Source organism: Stegostoma tigrinum, chromosome 32, assembly GCF_030684315.1.
Source record: "Stegostoma tigrinum isolate sSteTig4 chromosome 32, sSteTig4.hap1, whole genome shotgun sequence".
NCBI classification, from domain to species: Eukaryota; Metazoa; Chordata; class Chondrichthyes; order Orectolobiformes; family Stegostomatidae; genus Stegostoma; species Stegostoma tigrinum.
In genome coordinates, this window is record NC_081385.1 from 4,598,326 (window position 1) to 4,615,508 (window position 17,183).

The window sequence follows — 17,183 nt, forward strand, 5'->3', positions numbered from 1 at the left end:
ATCTCAATTCTGATTAATTGTGTATCACTAAACTAATATTGCTTTGCCGTTTTTGAAAATTAATCTTGTTCAGAGTCTTTATAGCTTTCTATTCTAAATGATAATATTGTTTTAAAAATCCATGGGGGATAAGGAAATAAAACAAACAGTTTTTTTTTCAATGTTATGGAAGATTATAATTACCAGCTAATTCCCATGTTGATGCTTTATTTTGAACAAGATTCCTGAGAGCATCTGCTGCTGGAGATTGTGGTGTTTAGGGCATAGGAGTAACAGGTGCAGCTCTTGTTCCACGTCAGCCAATTCAAACCGAGAACAGCTTCTCTCCTCTGCTGGGTCGCTGTGATACTTGCCTACTTCTATATTTAAATGGTGAGCAATTATTCTAAACTTAGGCAGATTTTGTTTATTTTTTAATAAATTCAGATTGAATCAAAATATCTACTTAAAGGCTTCTGTAAAAGTTTTCAAGATAGGATTTGCCACTATATCCCAGGTTTTACTTGTTAGTGGAAATCAGTGCAGTTAGTAATTGGAATGGTACAGTTGGCCTCAGCTGCATGAACTGGGACAAATCAGCAGGTGGCCGACTGAGGATTAGTGTCCGGTGGCTGTAGGAGGAACATGCATGCTTCTGGATATCAGTTGTTTGGATCATACAAGGCTACGACACCCAAAGTGATTCATATGAATAAGCACTTGGTGAAATAATTAAATGTCCCGAGTACACACAGGCTGCACCTCAGAATGAATCAGTACCTTCAGCAGCGAAAGGAAAAGTTTGGAATCTGTCACAATTCCTTATAAGATACTACAAGCGTTGTATTACTTAGACATATTGTGCTGGTGGACATCCAGTGAACAATCGATTGTACTTGTATTTCGACCAATTTTTTGGATTATGTACAATAACACAATACAAGTAGCAAATATTTGTGTTTTCATGTTTGTAGTTGCTTAATTGTGCTGTATTTTGTGGTTTTCTTACTCATGCACAAAATTCCAATACCAGTCTTTTCACTAACTGAAATTCCATGCCCAATTCCTCAATTCCCATTTAAGACTTTTTAGTGATTATTTCTAAACTGGAGATGTTTGTGTAATATCTGTTCCCAAGAATGGCCACTTAGGCAAGGCACTGAGTAGTGGGTAGTATCTGAGAATTGACCAATAATAAAAGCCAGCACCTTCAGAAAAGGAATGGAAAAGATATATTACACTCCTGTAATGATTCAATCTTATAAGATGTGCAATTTCATTCTCAGTGTATTTTTCTTAATATTGTTTCAGTTATATAGGCAAAGGTCAGAGTGATTGGATGTTTATGTAACTGAAATTGCAAAAGATATAATCTAACTTGTTGATTTAATTGTTGTGTAACTTAGTAATTAATTCAGCTTGTTTTTGTCTCTAGTTGTATAGGGAATGTGCTCCCAGAGGACATGGTAGAGGCGGGTACAAGTACAACATTTAAAAGGACAGTTACACGGATAAAAAAGGTTTAGAGGGATATGGACTAAACACAGGCAAGTGGGACTAGTTTAGTTTAGGAAACCTGGTCAGTATGGAGGAGTTGGGTTGAAAGTCCTGATTCTGTGCTGTCTACCTCCATGACTCAATGACTTTGGATGCTGTAAAATCTCTACAGCAAAGCTGTTTGCAGACTTTTGTAGGCAATAGCAGTATTTGTAAAGACAGTTGAATATGATAGTGTATGTTCATTGCTATATCCAGTCAATAGAGACTTAAATGCCTGTTCAGAATGTAAAATTTAGGATACCAATGGACTTTTTTTTGTTTTGGTTTTGCCTTTTCCATTCTTCTGATCCAGATTATCCAATTTCCGAGATAATAAAATGTGAGGCTGGATGAACACAACAGGCCCAGCAGCATCTCAGGAGCACAAAAGCTGACGTTTCGGGCCTAGACCCTTCATCAGAGAGGGGGATGGGGTGAGGGTTCTGAAATAAATAGGGAGAGAGGGGGAGGCGGACCGAAGATGGAGAGAAAAGAAGATAGGTGGAGAGGAGAGTATAGGTGGGGAGGTAGGGAGGGGATAGGTCAGTCCAGGGAAGACGGACAGGTCAAGGAGGTGGGATGAGGTTAGTAGGTAGGAAATGGTGGTGCGGCTTGAGGTGGGAGGAAGGGATGGGTGAGAGGAAGAACAGGTTAGGGAGGTGGAGACAGGCTGGGCTGGTTTTGGGATGCAGTGGGGGGAAGGGACGAGCTGGGCTGGTTGTGTGATGCATTGGAGGGAGGGGACGAACTGGGCTGCCTCTTCCCGCCTGATGATTGCGGTGCCGGGGCCTGCTGGCGCGCCTTCCTCCTTGCCTTCCGGACCATCATGAGGGACATAGATAATGTGAATAGCAAAGGTCTTTTCCCAGGGCAAGAGACTCCAAAACTACAGGGCATAGGTTTAACGTGAGAGGGGAAAGATTTAAAAGGAACCTGAGGGGCAACCTTTTCACACTGGGTGCTGCGTATATGGAACAAACTGCCAGACAAAGTGGTAGAGGTGGGTACAATTATGACATTTAAAAGACATTTAGACAGGCACGTGGATAGGAAAGGTTTCAAGGGATGCGGGCCAAATGCAGGCAAATGGGATTAGTTCAGTTTAGGAAACTGGATTGGCTTGGACATATTGTGTATACCTGTATGACTGCATGAAAATCAAGGCAGAGCTATGAAAGGTTTTCATCTGTTAAAAATATTTTAGGGATTGTAATTAGCAAGGTAGATATTGGGGAAAACAATGATTATTATGTTTTGGAATCTTCAAAATGTATTTGAAAGGTGTCACCTGAGGGGTATTTACACAGAATCGAACCAACAAGATTGCACATAATACAGAGTAAGAAAACGTGGGTTCTTTTCTAAATTGACATGCTATAACAGTAATCAGAATTGGGACCTCAACTATTTACAATCTACATCAATAACTTAGGTAAGGGAACCAAATGTAAATTGTCAAGTTTATTATATAACCAAGTTTGGATGCAAATAGGCTGCGGGAGATTAGATTAGATTCCCTACAGTGTGGAAACAGGCCCTTCGGCCCAACAAGTCCACACTGCCCCTTGAAGCATCCCACCCAGACCCTTTCCCCTGCAATCCACACACCCCTGAACACTCCGGGCAAATTAGCATCGCCGATCTACCTCCTTCACATCTTTGGATTGTGGGAGGAAACTGGAGCACCCGGAGGAAACCCACACAGACATGGGGAGAATGTGCAAATTCCACACAGACAGTCACCTGAGGCTGGAATTGAACCCGGGTCCCTGGCACTGTGAGGCAGCAGTGCTAACCACTGAGCCACCATGCTGCCCCAAAGATAAAGATGCAGGTTAAACGAGTGGGAAATAACTTTGAAAATAATGCAGAGAAATGCAAAACTATCTATCTTGCTTGCAAAAATAGAAAAGCAAAATATATTTGAAAATGATTGATGAGTGGAAAATGTTTGTACACAAAGGGACATAGATGTCCTTGTAAACTAAGACACATAGCAATTAGGAAGGCTAGTATTTTGTTTGTCTTTATTATAAAATTTTAATACAGGAGTAAAGTATTGCTATAACCACTTAGAGCCTTCGTAAGCCCATTTCTGGAATACACCGAGTACCGAATTGTTTACTATAACTAGAGATGGAGATACTAGCCTTAGTGGGGGTTGAGAAAACAGGTTCCTGGAACGAGGACTTCTTTTTTAAGGCAGAGGTGAGCAGATTGAACCTACATCACCTAGAATTACAAGGGCTTTATGGTTTATATTTTGGGATGATGTATCTCTTGCAGGGAATCACAGAATAAGGAATTGGCCATGCTATCTATGTGAACATAGGCCAGGGTTTTCCTGTTAGGGAGAGCTGAAACCCTAAGATGGGGAAACCTGCAAGATTCTCTGAGAATCGGGCAGCTGATCAGTTTCTACCAGAAGTAGGACCTCAGGCCAGGACATCAGACCATCCTGAAGCTACTGGCCAAATAGAGACTGGCAGCTCCAGAACTTGGCTGTGCCACAGCTGAACACTGAACCCCTAGGATGGAGCATTAACAACAAGAAAGATAAGTATTAACGCAGGGTGGAAGCTTCTGCGCTAGGATCATGGGAAGCAAGGCCCAGGGATGTTAGAAGCAAAAGCAAGGGGAAGCTCGCAGAAAACCTTCAGCTCCCAAAACCAAGTCCAATTATTGGTCTTAAAGAAATTAGTGTGGATCGAGAGATTGCCACTCCCACCAAAATGATAACCTTCCCGCACTGATTAACCTGTGCAGTAGGCTGACCACTCCTTGTTCTGCTTGTAAGTAAAGTAATTGCACCCCAAGCGGAATGACGCTTTTGAGTAGGCATTAATTGGCCACTTAGGGCCTCAATTGGTGCTTAATTAGGGCAAGGTCTGGAAGGCAGCAAGGTTCTGGCTCTCCACCGTCCCACTTTAATTAAATTTATTGCTCACCTCCAGGTTTGTTGCCTTCAGGCCTGGATGTTGAGAATTCCAAAGATCTTCCTCTTCAACATATTGCACCTGAATCTTGATTTATTGAGCTTGACTCCACAAACATTTTTAAAGGCAGACTGTTTTCTATCAAAGCTGCTACAAGGTCTGTGCTAACACTTTTCCCATAGTTACCATTGATGATAGGTATAGCAATGAGTAGGAATGAATTTTTCATTAGGGCTATAGAATTGATATTCATGTCATACCAAGGTGTTGCCACAGTGTGGCATAAGTAAATTCTATTTCATATTACAGAGGATGTTAATGCTATCGCGTGGAGGAAAAGGGGAACTGCAACCATCTGTTTTTTGCATAACCACCTTGATTACTTCTGTTTTCCCTTAATTACTAATTCTTAGTCATAAAGTGTCTCTTTTCTAGTGGTGTCTTCAGTCTGTGCAGGGAATAAGCAATATTTTTGGAGCCAAAGTATTCAATTTATTTGATTTATATATTTGTCTAAGATTTATTTTCAAATGTGAACTGAGGTGTAAAGTCAAATGCAAATACAGTTAAAATGGAAGAGAAGTCATTCCCAGGCTATTCTTGAACCAATAAATGTTGATCTCCCCTTTATTATCATTACTGGTATTATCTCCTGTGTACAAATGAATAGAAGGTTTACCCAATTTGAAGAGCACGTGACAGGACTCTTGGTAAACATTATACAAAAACAATCTGAAAACAAGTTTAAACTGTAACTATAACCTGCATCAAGTGGATACCATTCAACATCTGCCTAATTTTGGTGTCTCATTGGCAATACCAATATGAAAGATTGTAATTTAAAAACTTCTCTGTAAGACCAATCATATTGATTGATTCTCATGGTGTATTGCAGTGCCTCCATGGACCATAAAGGAGTCCACCATGAATCCTCCGCAAACATGCATAAAATTAAAATCCATATTAAATAATTTGCCGATAACATTAGATATTTGTGTAGTGATTCAGAATTTGTACAACATGAGATAATAGCAAGAAAAAAATTGTTTTACAAATTCACAAAATTTAAAACAGGGCAAATCATTAAATGAAAAACAAACACAAACTGTTTGGACTTTATGGAGGTTGATTCACAAAAATATCAGGTGGCGTGATTCAAACTGAAGTTTAGATACACTCGATGTTTAAGATGTCAGATTATAGCATGTTTCTATTTAATTATTGTTTATACTAACCCTTCCTTTCTTGAAGGATAATGTACAGTATTGTATCATATGTCTAAAACATTTTACACATATACCTTTCACAAAATAACACTGCCCAAAGGCACATTTACACTCAGTGACAATTAGAAACGAATAATTTTGTTTTAAAGAAAATCGTTCTTCCTCTCTTATATGTGTTGGTTAACTTGGAGTATGGATTGATGAGAAGTATTCCTCTGATACGATGCCAAATGATGAGGTTAGCAGGTTATATTGGTCATTGTGTGCATTACAATCAATTCCTGTTCTCAGCAGATACGTTTCAGTAAATGTAATTGGACTACACATGATCTTATGCTGTCAGTATAAAGCCATGAAGGACAGTTATGGTACCCTGTGCTTTCATTCTGAAGTAACACCCTTCCCACCTGTTTGGATCATCATCATAAGCTGAGCTTTTACCCACAAATCTGATGAAGGACTAGCAAAAATGTAATGTTGTTGTGCTACTGGCTGACAGAATGAAATTGACAGACAGGTGGAAGACAGTATTATTGCTGTTCTTCTGACTACAAAAGTTGCACTGTTCAGGACAGACTGCAGAGACAAATTATGTAAGGAACAAAAAGCAGAATCTCTAAATTTATATTGTATAAAGTATGCTTCAAAGTGCTAGCTATTCCTCAAATATTCCATGAAGTGACTTTACACAAAATCTATCTACACTTCAACACGGTACATTGCAGTATTTCTTCTGCACCGGTGCCATGACCATATATGGTAAATTGCAACCATACATGCCCAGTATGTAAACAAGGCCAGTGATCCATAAAGAGCGTAGTGTTTATATAATGGCTGTTCAGCATGGACCCAAGATCTTTCAGTCTCCGTGAATACAGTCTCAATTAAACCCACAAGGAGGATGATCCCCCAAACCAAAAGTGGAAGCAATGGGATGTAGTTTTTGACTTTCTCTTTGCGTCCAGATGTTCCCCAGCTGGTATTAGTAATGGTAAGAAGTGAAAAGCATTTAATTGGCAGCAGCCCACCCAGGTAGATGATAGGATAGAGAGATATTAACATCATCACCAGACCCCCATTCAGGCATGCAGCATTAAATGCTTTGACCAGTGCAATGCAATGAAAGGAGAGGAGCACCCAGAGAATATCCCAGAGACACCTGTGATAGAATACCTTGACAATGGCCACAATCATGAAGAATGGCAACATTCCTATAACTACAGACTCATATGTCATCCATAGACTTTGCTTATGCCACCAGAGAGAACTGTAGAACCACTCTATGAAGAAAGACTTGGACCATCGTATTTGTTGGTTGAGCCAGCGCAGGTACTGAGCTGGAGTTTCTGTGTAGCACCAAGCTTTGGGTGTGTACCTGTTAGAAACAAGTATGAGTTTTCATTAATTAACTTTGTTTATTTTTGTAATTGCCTTCAATTCTACAGTAAACACATTTATGAGGCCTACTGTGTGGGGTTTGGGAGAAGGAGCTCCGGCACTTATAGTTAGTTGTATCAAGCTGTCACAGGGCAACATAAGAATATAAATGGATAAATCACCCAGAATTGAGCTAGGTACTGAACATGACAAAGACATATCCAGCCAAATTTACTCTGCAATGCCCTCTTTAGTAACACCCACAGATTTGCACCAATATTGGGAAAGCTGTTCCACCGATTACTTGAAAAATGGCTTTTCATCGTCACACTCAGAAAATCATTCAATCTCCCTGACTTTTCTATCACCATCCATGAGACTATACTAAGGGTAAAAAAGCAATAGAAGTAACTGTGGGTGGGGACTCCATTTGAACTGTATCACAGCGAGATGCAATGTCTTCTGAACAGAAGGAAAGAAAATTAGGGAAATTGAACTATTAAAAAATGTAAAGAATATTTTTAAAAATATCGTCCAAAAAATTCTTATTTGTGGAAATAACAGGCCTTGGTCACAACGTAATTCTTAAATTGAAAAACTGATCAGAAAATAGATTCACATCTTACTTGGTGGAGTAACCCAGACTGAGCACCCTGTTAGTCAGGTGACGATCGTCCCCAAAAGTACACCGGATTCCCAAAAATCTCTGATTATACCAGGGCTCTAATAATTGCTGAAGCACATTATTCCTGTACATCCCTAAAACAGGAAGGCATTGTTAGAATTGAAAACAGTTAACAGACTTAATCTGGTCACACATTTTAGCATGTATTAATGAATGGTTCTCAAACCAGGATAGAGTCAAAATTAAGGAAATTAGAAGTAAGTACGTAATTCTGCTGAACTATTCAGAAAGCCACACTGTGTAGCAAGGCTAAACAACTGCCTTTTTACAGTTTACCAATACCTTAGGAATTAGTTCCCCATCTGAACATTTCTCTCTTGCTTTTCTTCCTAAGCTTTGATATGCTTCCTTCTCCCTGTATTCTCATGGTGTTGAAATTAAGACTTATCATACCAACCTTTCCATCATTTACTTTATGGTCCAGACCAGACCTCCTCAAAACATTTTAAGAAGGTAGCCTAGACCCTACCTTTTTCTTATTTTGAAAGCAAATGTAAAGTGTCTGTGCCAGATACAATGCGACCAGTCAAACTACTCAATGTTAAGCAAAACACATTTTCTTTATACACTATACTTAAAATACAACCAAAGAAAGAGGAATTTAGAATAAATTAACTCTGTTGGAAACTTAACAGAATAATAGATACAGTAACTATTACTAATTGGCTGCTCCAATGTAGTAACATCCCATTAACACACCATTCAGCAAAAATGGAAAATGCAATCACAGATTCCCAAATGCAGTTCTCAGAAACACCCATTCAGGCTGTTTAAAACAAACCCAAGGCCTTCAAGCTGTTCACTCAAGTGGTCTTAATAACCCAGCTCAGCACTGCTGCCTTACAGCCTCCCTTCAAAAAAAAGGACAAAATAACCTCTTAAAGTGATAGCATTGTCACATTTAAAACTGTCAAATGCATCACTTCCCTTGTCTTTTTTCGATATTGCAAATGGTTGACTTTTAAAACCCAAACTTGATGTTAATGCTACATGACCACTCTTCTGTTTGACTCTTATTTAACCTTAGCACTGTCTGGATAATTGTTCTTTGCCCTAGGTGTCTAAAGGGTAATGGCTACGACTTGGGCCTTCTCTCCAGCAGTGGGGAGATGTAAAAGAGAATACTTTTTCAAACTATCTTGAATGGCATCCTCTAAAAGAACTTGATTTGTTCACGTGCCTTACCTAAAGGCCCACTGATACAGGACACACAGTCAAAGTACGACTGGCAGGCTCGTTCTATATTGAATGTGATCCAGTAGCACAGGCTGCTAATGAAGCTAACAAATGAGTCGGTGACATTGAGTACTCGCACTTCCCCTCCAACTGCTCCATAGTTTTCCTTTGAATCTAAGACTTTAACAAGTTCCATAGTTGCATGTGAGTCAAGCTTTGTATCAGAATCGCAGACCTAAAATATAGACAATTACACAATCCATAGATAAAGATATACAATTAATGACTAAAGATAAATAATCCATTGATAAAGTACATAAGAGCTAATTTGATAAATTCACTCTACTAGCAGGGCTCATCATGTATTAGCAGGGAATATCTGTATTTCAAGCATATGTTTTTCATAATTTTTATAATCATTATTGCCAGTGTTCCCAGTATGCATTACTGGTCGGTCAAGCTCTCAAGGGCCCATAATATTTTCCCTGTATTACACTAATCATTTATCCAACTATATCTGGGCACTTGTCCCCAGTCCTACACTAAATATAGCCAAATAAACAATATTGGGCCATTCTTGAAATAATTTGAATGCCTAATTTTAATATTATTGCAAAACTTGTCTTCAGATATATGGAAAGATTTAGTTATATCAGTATTCCAAGCATTGGTATTTGATAGACTAAGTAATCATCAACCATTGCAGATGTGATGACCAGAAGGACCAAATAAGAAGGTAAATTCGGTTTAGTCCATCATCTAATTCCTTGTGCATTAGCTCTCACAGTATAACTCCAAAAATAAAACCAGACATATTGGATCAAATTCCTGAAAGGCTCACTGTAATAGCATTATGGACAGCCTGCACTACACGGAATGCAGCAGTCGATGAAAATGGTTCACTGCCTCCGCCACAGTCTGTTTTATGGCTCCCACAGATCTTCCACGTCAAGATAAGGACCCCACATGTATAGCAGCTGGCATGCACAGGCCTATCTACCACACCTAAATACTGGGATGTGCTACAGTCTTCAAATAAAATTATCTGTTTGTCTAGCATTTTAATAATTAACTATTAAATGCTGCACCATCAGAGTTTCTATCGTTCACCTAAAATGGTTAAATCATAGCACTGTCAACCTGTTCAGTAGATTTAGAAATAATATAGTATATAAAGAAGTTGAAAGGTTCTCCGAGTACCCAGGTCAACATTTTTTCTTCAAGCCATACCATCAAAAATAGACCATTTGGCTGTTTAGTCACGTGCTGCTTTCAGGATCTTGTGCATATTTTAGTTGCCTTTGCCTGAATAATAAATGAGTCCAGTTTGAACATAATCCTTTGGTTGTAAATCGCTTCCAAACATCCTGAAGATGTGACAAGGTATGATTATAAATGTAAATGACTCCTCCTTGCAATTAAAAACCTTAACTTATTATACACGGAGGTGATGACTACCTTTCTAATTTCTTATCACTAAAATTTGTGTGCTGATAATAAGAATGGAAATACAGTCAAATAAAGTTGAAGTAAATGGTGAACACTTGCTGGTATTTTTTTAATCTGCAAAGGAGAAAGAAAGTGCAAGACCTTAGGGGAATGACCAGAGGACCTGCCATAAGGAAGATCATTACTGTCTGAAATAGAAAGTGACAAAGAAAGTGACACATTGATGGAGACTGCTACAAAACAAAGACAGACAGCCAAATCAAATCAGTCTCCCTATCCCTGTATTTGCAGCACAGCAAATTTAAAACATTCAGTGAACCCACTGGTTCATAACCAGACTTTTTGAATAACCATTACCGGACACCAGGTTTATAGCTTAAATGAAAAATTTAACAATTTATTAATGATTCAGAAGCCTTAGCAGAACAAAGTTAAACAAGTTAATCTTTGTGATTTACACCCAATCTTATTTAATTCTAACCCTCCCACACTCATAAAGGCAGACAGGCAGACAGAATTCAAGGATAAATAAAAAAAAATGGGATTTAAGAGGGCAATTCACTTAAGCAGACTCCACAATACATGCTCTTGCCCAGGACTCTTCTGTTCCCGTCTGCTTTCTTTCTATTTTTTTCTTTTTAGTGCTGCTGTTTTTCCTTCATTTCTTTTCTTCCGTTTTTGTTTTTTTGGAGCCTTTTGCAGTGGGTTAATCAGCGACATTGGTGTGGCAGTTTGAGCAGGGCACTGAATGGCGGCTCCTCCCAGCAGTCAGAGGGGCGGTGGAGGCAGCTCCGTACAACAACTGGGGGTGGTGGCAGTAGGGACGTCCTCCCAGTGTTCAGGGCTGATGATGGCAGTGGTGGAAAAGCTCATCCAGCAATTAGAGGTGGCTGCCGCAAGATGACAGCATCAGTAAGGCAACATCTAGGAGGAGAGGACAGCTGGCAAGGCAGCAACAATGGCATGGTCTGGCAGTTGAACCAGGTTGCAGTAGGCCCAGAGTGGGAACTCCTGGCATTGGCAAGGTGGCAGCTGCAGTGGCAGCAGTGTGGGGTATGCCCAGAGCCGTGGCATCATTGAGGTGGCAATGGAGCCAGGAATTCCTGGCTGCAGGGAGAGTGTGGGTTCAGCACAGAGCCCGGCATCAGTGAGATGGGTCAATCCGTGAAGAGATGGCACCTAAACAGTGGTGACTCCTACATTGATAGGTCTGGCAGAGGCAGTGGAGGAGGAATTTTGATGTTGGTGTCTACGGTGAGTCAGCTCAGGACTCTATTTCAGTTTTATCTTTTGTCTTTTTTATTCTTGAGCTATTCTTTGTCAGTTATATCTGTCTCCTGTTCCTTCATAGAATATTCAAAATGGCATACACTGAAGAAGAATCTGAATGTATCCCAGAATGTTACTATCTTAAAAATAATGTCTTGATGAGGAAATGGAAACCATCACATATTCAGGTGGGTGAGAAATGGGTAGAAGTTCATTAAGTTGTATTACTGGTGGGTTATAGAAAGCGAGTGTTGCAGGTAGCACATGAATTACCAGTAGGAGGTCATTTGCAAGCAAGGAAAATTCAAGCCTAAAATACAAAAACATTTTTATTCGCCCGGACTGCATCTAGATGTAGTTGAATTTTGCCGGACATATTGTACATGTCAGTTAATTGGAAAACATTAGGCAGTGATAAAGCCAGCACATTTAATATCTATTCTTGCATTTGAGGAACAATTTACATGAGTCTTAATTAATTGCATAGGACCCCTACCTAAAAATAAAAGTGGGAATCAGTATTTGTTGACCATATTGGATGTGTCCACCACATTTCCAGAGGCCATACCGTGACACAGTATCACGGCTAAAAGGATTGTAGAAGAGTTATTTAACTTTTTTCATTAGATACGGACTACCCACAAGAGATACAACTTGATAAAGGGCCAAATCTTTCATCAAAATTATTCAAACAAGTTATGGATAGTTTAGGAATAAAACAATTTAAATCCTTTCTGCATAATCCAGAATTGTAGGCAGCATTACAACAATGATATCAGACTGTAGAGACCATGTTGAGGGCATATAGTCAAGACTATCCAGGGGATTGGGATCAAGGAATTCCATTTGTATATTTTGCAGTTAGGAATGCACCAAATTAATCTACCAAATTCAGTCTATTTGAATTATTTGAATTTTAGGCATGAGGTGAGAGGACCACTGAAATTAATTAAGGAGAAATTCGTGAGTCAGAGATCACAGTGTGTCAAGTTTAAGGGAAAGGGTAAATAGAGCAGATGAGTTGGCTGGGCAACATTTAAAAGTAACATAACGTGTGCTGAAATAGGAAGCAAACAAGAAATCAAAAATTCACAGTTTTGGTAGAGGAGATAATGTGTTAATGTTTAGTGTTACTTCCAGTGGAGGTGAACTTTTAAAAGCAAAGTTGAGTGGACCTTATCAAATCAAAAGGAAATTGACTGAGGTGAATTATTTGATAGGAATACCAGATAGAAAGACATCTCAGAGTATGTCATGTGAATATGCTCAAAAGTTATTTTGATAGGGAAGGAAAGCAAAAAGAGAATGTGTTATTAGTTACAACACAGAGTGAAGAATCAAGATCAGATGATTTTTAATTGGACATTCCTCAATTTAATTTGGATGATGAGGTACTTCTCAAAAATTGGAAGATAACTCTGTAATTTATCCCTGAGGAAAGTCAAAATGACCTGAAGGAGTTATTACATTCACATGGGGAGATATGCAGGAATAAATTCAGAAGTACTTATCTAATTTTGCATGATGTAGACATAGAAAACGCTGTTCCAATTAAGCAACATCCTTATCAATTAAATCCTTTAAAGTTGGCCCAAAAGGAGCTTGAACACATACTCAAAGACAACATAATCAAAGTGAGTTGCAGTGAATACAGCTCACCCATAGTAATGGTGCCAAAACTGGATAGTAGCCAATGATTATATTTGGACTGTCACAAAGTCATTGCAGTTACAATATCTAATTCAAATCCTGTTTCGCATTTGGAAGGCTGTATTAAGAAAGTGGGACAAGCGGTTTATATCTCTAAGTTGGGCTTGATCAGAGGATACTAGCGGCATCTTTATCCGAAAGAGTGAAGGCAACTTAGGATTTTGTGACAATGAATGGATTGTACCAGTTTATAGTCATGCCATTTGGGTATGAAAAATTTGCCAGCCACATTTCAAAGACTAACCAATAAACCCATTTTGGGATTATTCAATTGTCTTGTGTACATTGTGACATCGTGAGTTTTAGTCACATATGGAAGGAACATTTGCAACATCTATCAGAATTGTTTGATTGACTTTGAGAGGTGGGCTTGGTGATAAATCTGGCCGAAAGTGAGTTTGCAAAAGCCGATATCATATTTCTGGTTCATGTCATTGGTCATAGACAGACAGTCCCTCTGATGTAAAAACAAAGGTTATTGGGGAGTTTCCTATACTATTGACGAAGAGGGCCGTGTTATGATTCCTGGGGTTGAATTTTTTTTTATTGGAAGTTTGTACCAAATATTAGCAGTGTAATAGCTCCACTGACTGACATAGTAAAGAAGTGCAGAAAATTTCAGTGATGGAGGACTGTCAGATGGCATTTGACAGCCTGAGAGCTGTGTTAACCACTGCCCCAGTGTTAGCCTTTATGCAAAGCTATTCAAAGTGGCTATGGATGCAAGTGATTGGTTGCCAATGCTGTACTCTTACAAGAAGATGACAAGAAGATAGAAAGATCTATTGGGTATCTTTCCAGAAAACTGTGTAATCATCAATAGAAATATTCCACAATTGAGAAGGAGACCTTGAGCTTGGTGTTGCTGTCACGTCATTTGAACATTTAAATTGCCAGTAATGTGTCTGAGACAATTGTATGCACTGATCACAACCTCCTAAATTTTTTGGAGAACTTTAAGGACAAAAATTCCAGACTGTTTAGATGAAGCTCATTATTGCAGCCATTCAATTTGAAAATTATACACATTGTAGGACCAGAAAACAAAATTGTTGACATATGGTTGCAACAGGGATGAAGGAAGATGGAGGCATTCAGTGGCAGAAAAAAATCCAGAATGGAATAGATCGTAGTCATGATTTTTTGCATGCTTATAATCAATGGAATGAATATACATTGTGTACTAAGAGTGTAAGATTAAGGTTTTTTAAAAATGAAGGCATCTATGCATATTGGGAGTTCATTTTGTTTTAAAGGGGGAGGTGTTATAATGCTATAGTCTTATGACGTTATTTTATCCTGGGTTTTTTTTTGAAGCGAGATTTTAAGGCAGAGGCACCAAGCAGTCTACCAGAACCACTAGAATAAACAGTTGTGAAGCCTTGGGTTTTTTTTTAGAAAACCTGGAACAATACAACGAGCCTGAAGGGGTGTGGTGAAACTCCTGCAGCATTAGAATCTTTAGTTTAGCTTTCAGCAGAAGTTACTGGGGTCATGAAAAGCTGACACATCTCTTTGCTACAGCTTAAGATTGAAGTTCTCTATCTCTCAGAATTTTCTTTTGATGTTCTTCCATCCTGGATTGCAGAACTATGTATGTAACAGTCTGTTTTAGAGTCATGGAGTCATATAGCACAGAAGCACCCTTTAGTCAAACCAGTCCATGCCAAAATTAATCCCAAACTAAACTAGTCACACCTGCCTGCTCCTGGTACATATCCCTCCAAACCTTTCTTATTCATATATCCATCCAAATATCTTTTAAACATTGTTTAAACATTCGCTACTTCATCAAGGAGTTCATTCCACATGCGAGTGTTACTGGCTGGGCCAGCATTTATTGGCCACCCACAGTTGCCCTTGAGAAGGTGGTGGTGAGCTGCCTTCTAGAACCACTGCTGTAGCTTGTGCTGTAGCTTGACCTCCAAGGTTGTCAGGGAGGAAATTCAAGATTTTGACCTAACAGCACAAAAGGAATCCAATATTTCCAAGTCAGGATGGTGAGTGGATCAGAGGGGAACTTTCAAGGGGTGGTGTTCCCATGCATCTGCTGCTTTTGTTCTTCTCGATGGAAGTGATCATGGGTTTGGAAGATACTACTTTAGGATCATTGGTGAATTTCTGTAGTGTATCTTGGAGATGGTACACACTACTGCCACTGAGCACTCACACTGAAGGGAGTGGATGTCTGTGGATGTGTTCCAGTCAAGCAGGCTGCTTTGCCTTGGATGATGACCAGCCTTTTGAGTGTTAGTGCCGCAGTCATTTAGGCAAATAGGGAGTATTCCACCACACTCTTCTCTTGCGACGTGTAGATGGTGGACAGACTTTGGGGAGTCAAAAAGTGATTTACTCCTCTGACCTGTTCTAGCTAAGAAAAGGAAATCTGCTGATGCCATTCTGGATGGTTTAAACTAAATCAGCAGAGGGATGGAACCTGAGGCCAAATTCAGAGCAGGAGCTTAATGAGTGATTCTGAAAGACAGGGGAACCAGAGGTTAAAAAATGTACAGCACAGAAAATTGGTAATATCAAAAGATATCTGTTGTATAAATGCAAATATAGTTGATAAAGAAGTAAAATAAAGCCAATGAGTTAAGAGCACAGATAGACATGTGGCAACATAGAAATTTGATTTAAAGAAGTGCAAGGATAGCAGCTCATCATCCTTGGATACAGTTTCAGGAATGACAGAGAAGGAGATAAGGAAAGGTAGGGGTATGGCAGTATTGGTTAAAGAATCAATCTCAGCTGTGAGGAGGAATGATACATTAAATGAAGCATCAAATGAGGCCAGATAGGTTGAGCACAGAAACAAAAAAAAGGGGCAGTCACATTGCTAGGTGCGTATTGTAGACCCCCAAATAGTGGGAATGAGTTAGAGAGGCAAATGTGCTAATTTCTGAGTGTAAAAACAAGCTTTCCTTTACAAAATTGAGAAATGATCTGGCAAAAAGTGGACTTGTTAGAGCTACTTGAAGGAAAATCAGTGGCAAATTAGAAGGAGGTATCTAAAAGTGAGATGCTATGAACGCAATGTCATCACAAAGACAAAGGGTGGTACTGCCTAATGTAGAATTCCATAATTATTCAGAAGCAAATAGGGTAAAACAAAGCAGAAAATTAGAGCTTACAACAACCTCAAAAATTTAATACTTAAGAAAACTTAGGGCAGGACTGGACAGGGTAGATGCAGGGAGGATGTTCCCGGTGGTGGGTGTGCCCAGAACCAGAGGTCACTGTCTGAGGATTTGGGGTAGATCATTTAGGACAGAGATAAGAAGACATTTCTATACCCAAAGGGTGGGTGAGCCTATGGAATTCATTACCAAAATTGGTAGTTGATGCCAAAACATTGAATGTATTCGAGTGGAGACGAGATATAGCATTTGAGGTGAATGGGACCTAAGGTATGGGGAGAAAACAGTATTAGGCTACTGAATTGGATGATCATCCATGGTCATGAAGAATGATGGAGCAAGCTCAAAGAGCCAAATGGCCTTCTCCTGCTCCTATCTTCTGTGCTTCTATGAGTGCAGAAATTATAGAGGTAAAGTGAAAATGAAATTAGGAAAGCAAAGAAGAATATGAAAAAAAATTGGATGGTAAAATTAAGCAAATTCCAAAGGTGTTTTATTTGTACATTTAAGAGCAAAAGGATGATGAAAAAATGAGCTGAGCCTATCAGAGATGTACATGGTAACTTCTGTGTGGATACAAAAGGTGGAGGCAGGATTCTGAATTAGCCTCTGTTTCACAAAAGAATGGGATGACGCAGGTATACTAGTTAGCAAGAAGAAATATGAAATATTAGATAAAATAAGTGCAAAGAGAAGT

The 17,183-nt window shown here is 39.2% G+C and overlaps 1 protein-coding gene across 1 annotated transcript in view; it reads right to left on the bottom strand.

Moving 5' to 3' along the window:
* Positions 1 to 3,585: 3,585 nt before the first annotated feature.
* LOC125466885 (hyaluronan synthase 1-like) overlaps positions 3,586 to 17,183 on the bottom strand; it is a 29,333-nt gene continuing 15,735 nt past the window's right edge. Inside the window, exons 3-5 of the mRNA XM_048562007.2 lie at positions 8,928 to 9,153; positions 7,684 to 7,816; positions 3,586 to 7,055 (exon numbers count right to left, since the gene is read on the bottom strand). Coding sequence (XP_048417964.2) covers positions 6,380 to 7,055; positions 7,684 to 7,816; positions 8,928 to 9,153 — 1,035 coding nt within the window. The 3' untranslated portion in view covers positions 3,586 to 6,379. The remainder of the gene's footprint in view (positions 7,056 to 7,683; positions 7,817 to 8,927; positions 9,154 to 17,183) is intronic.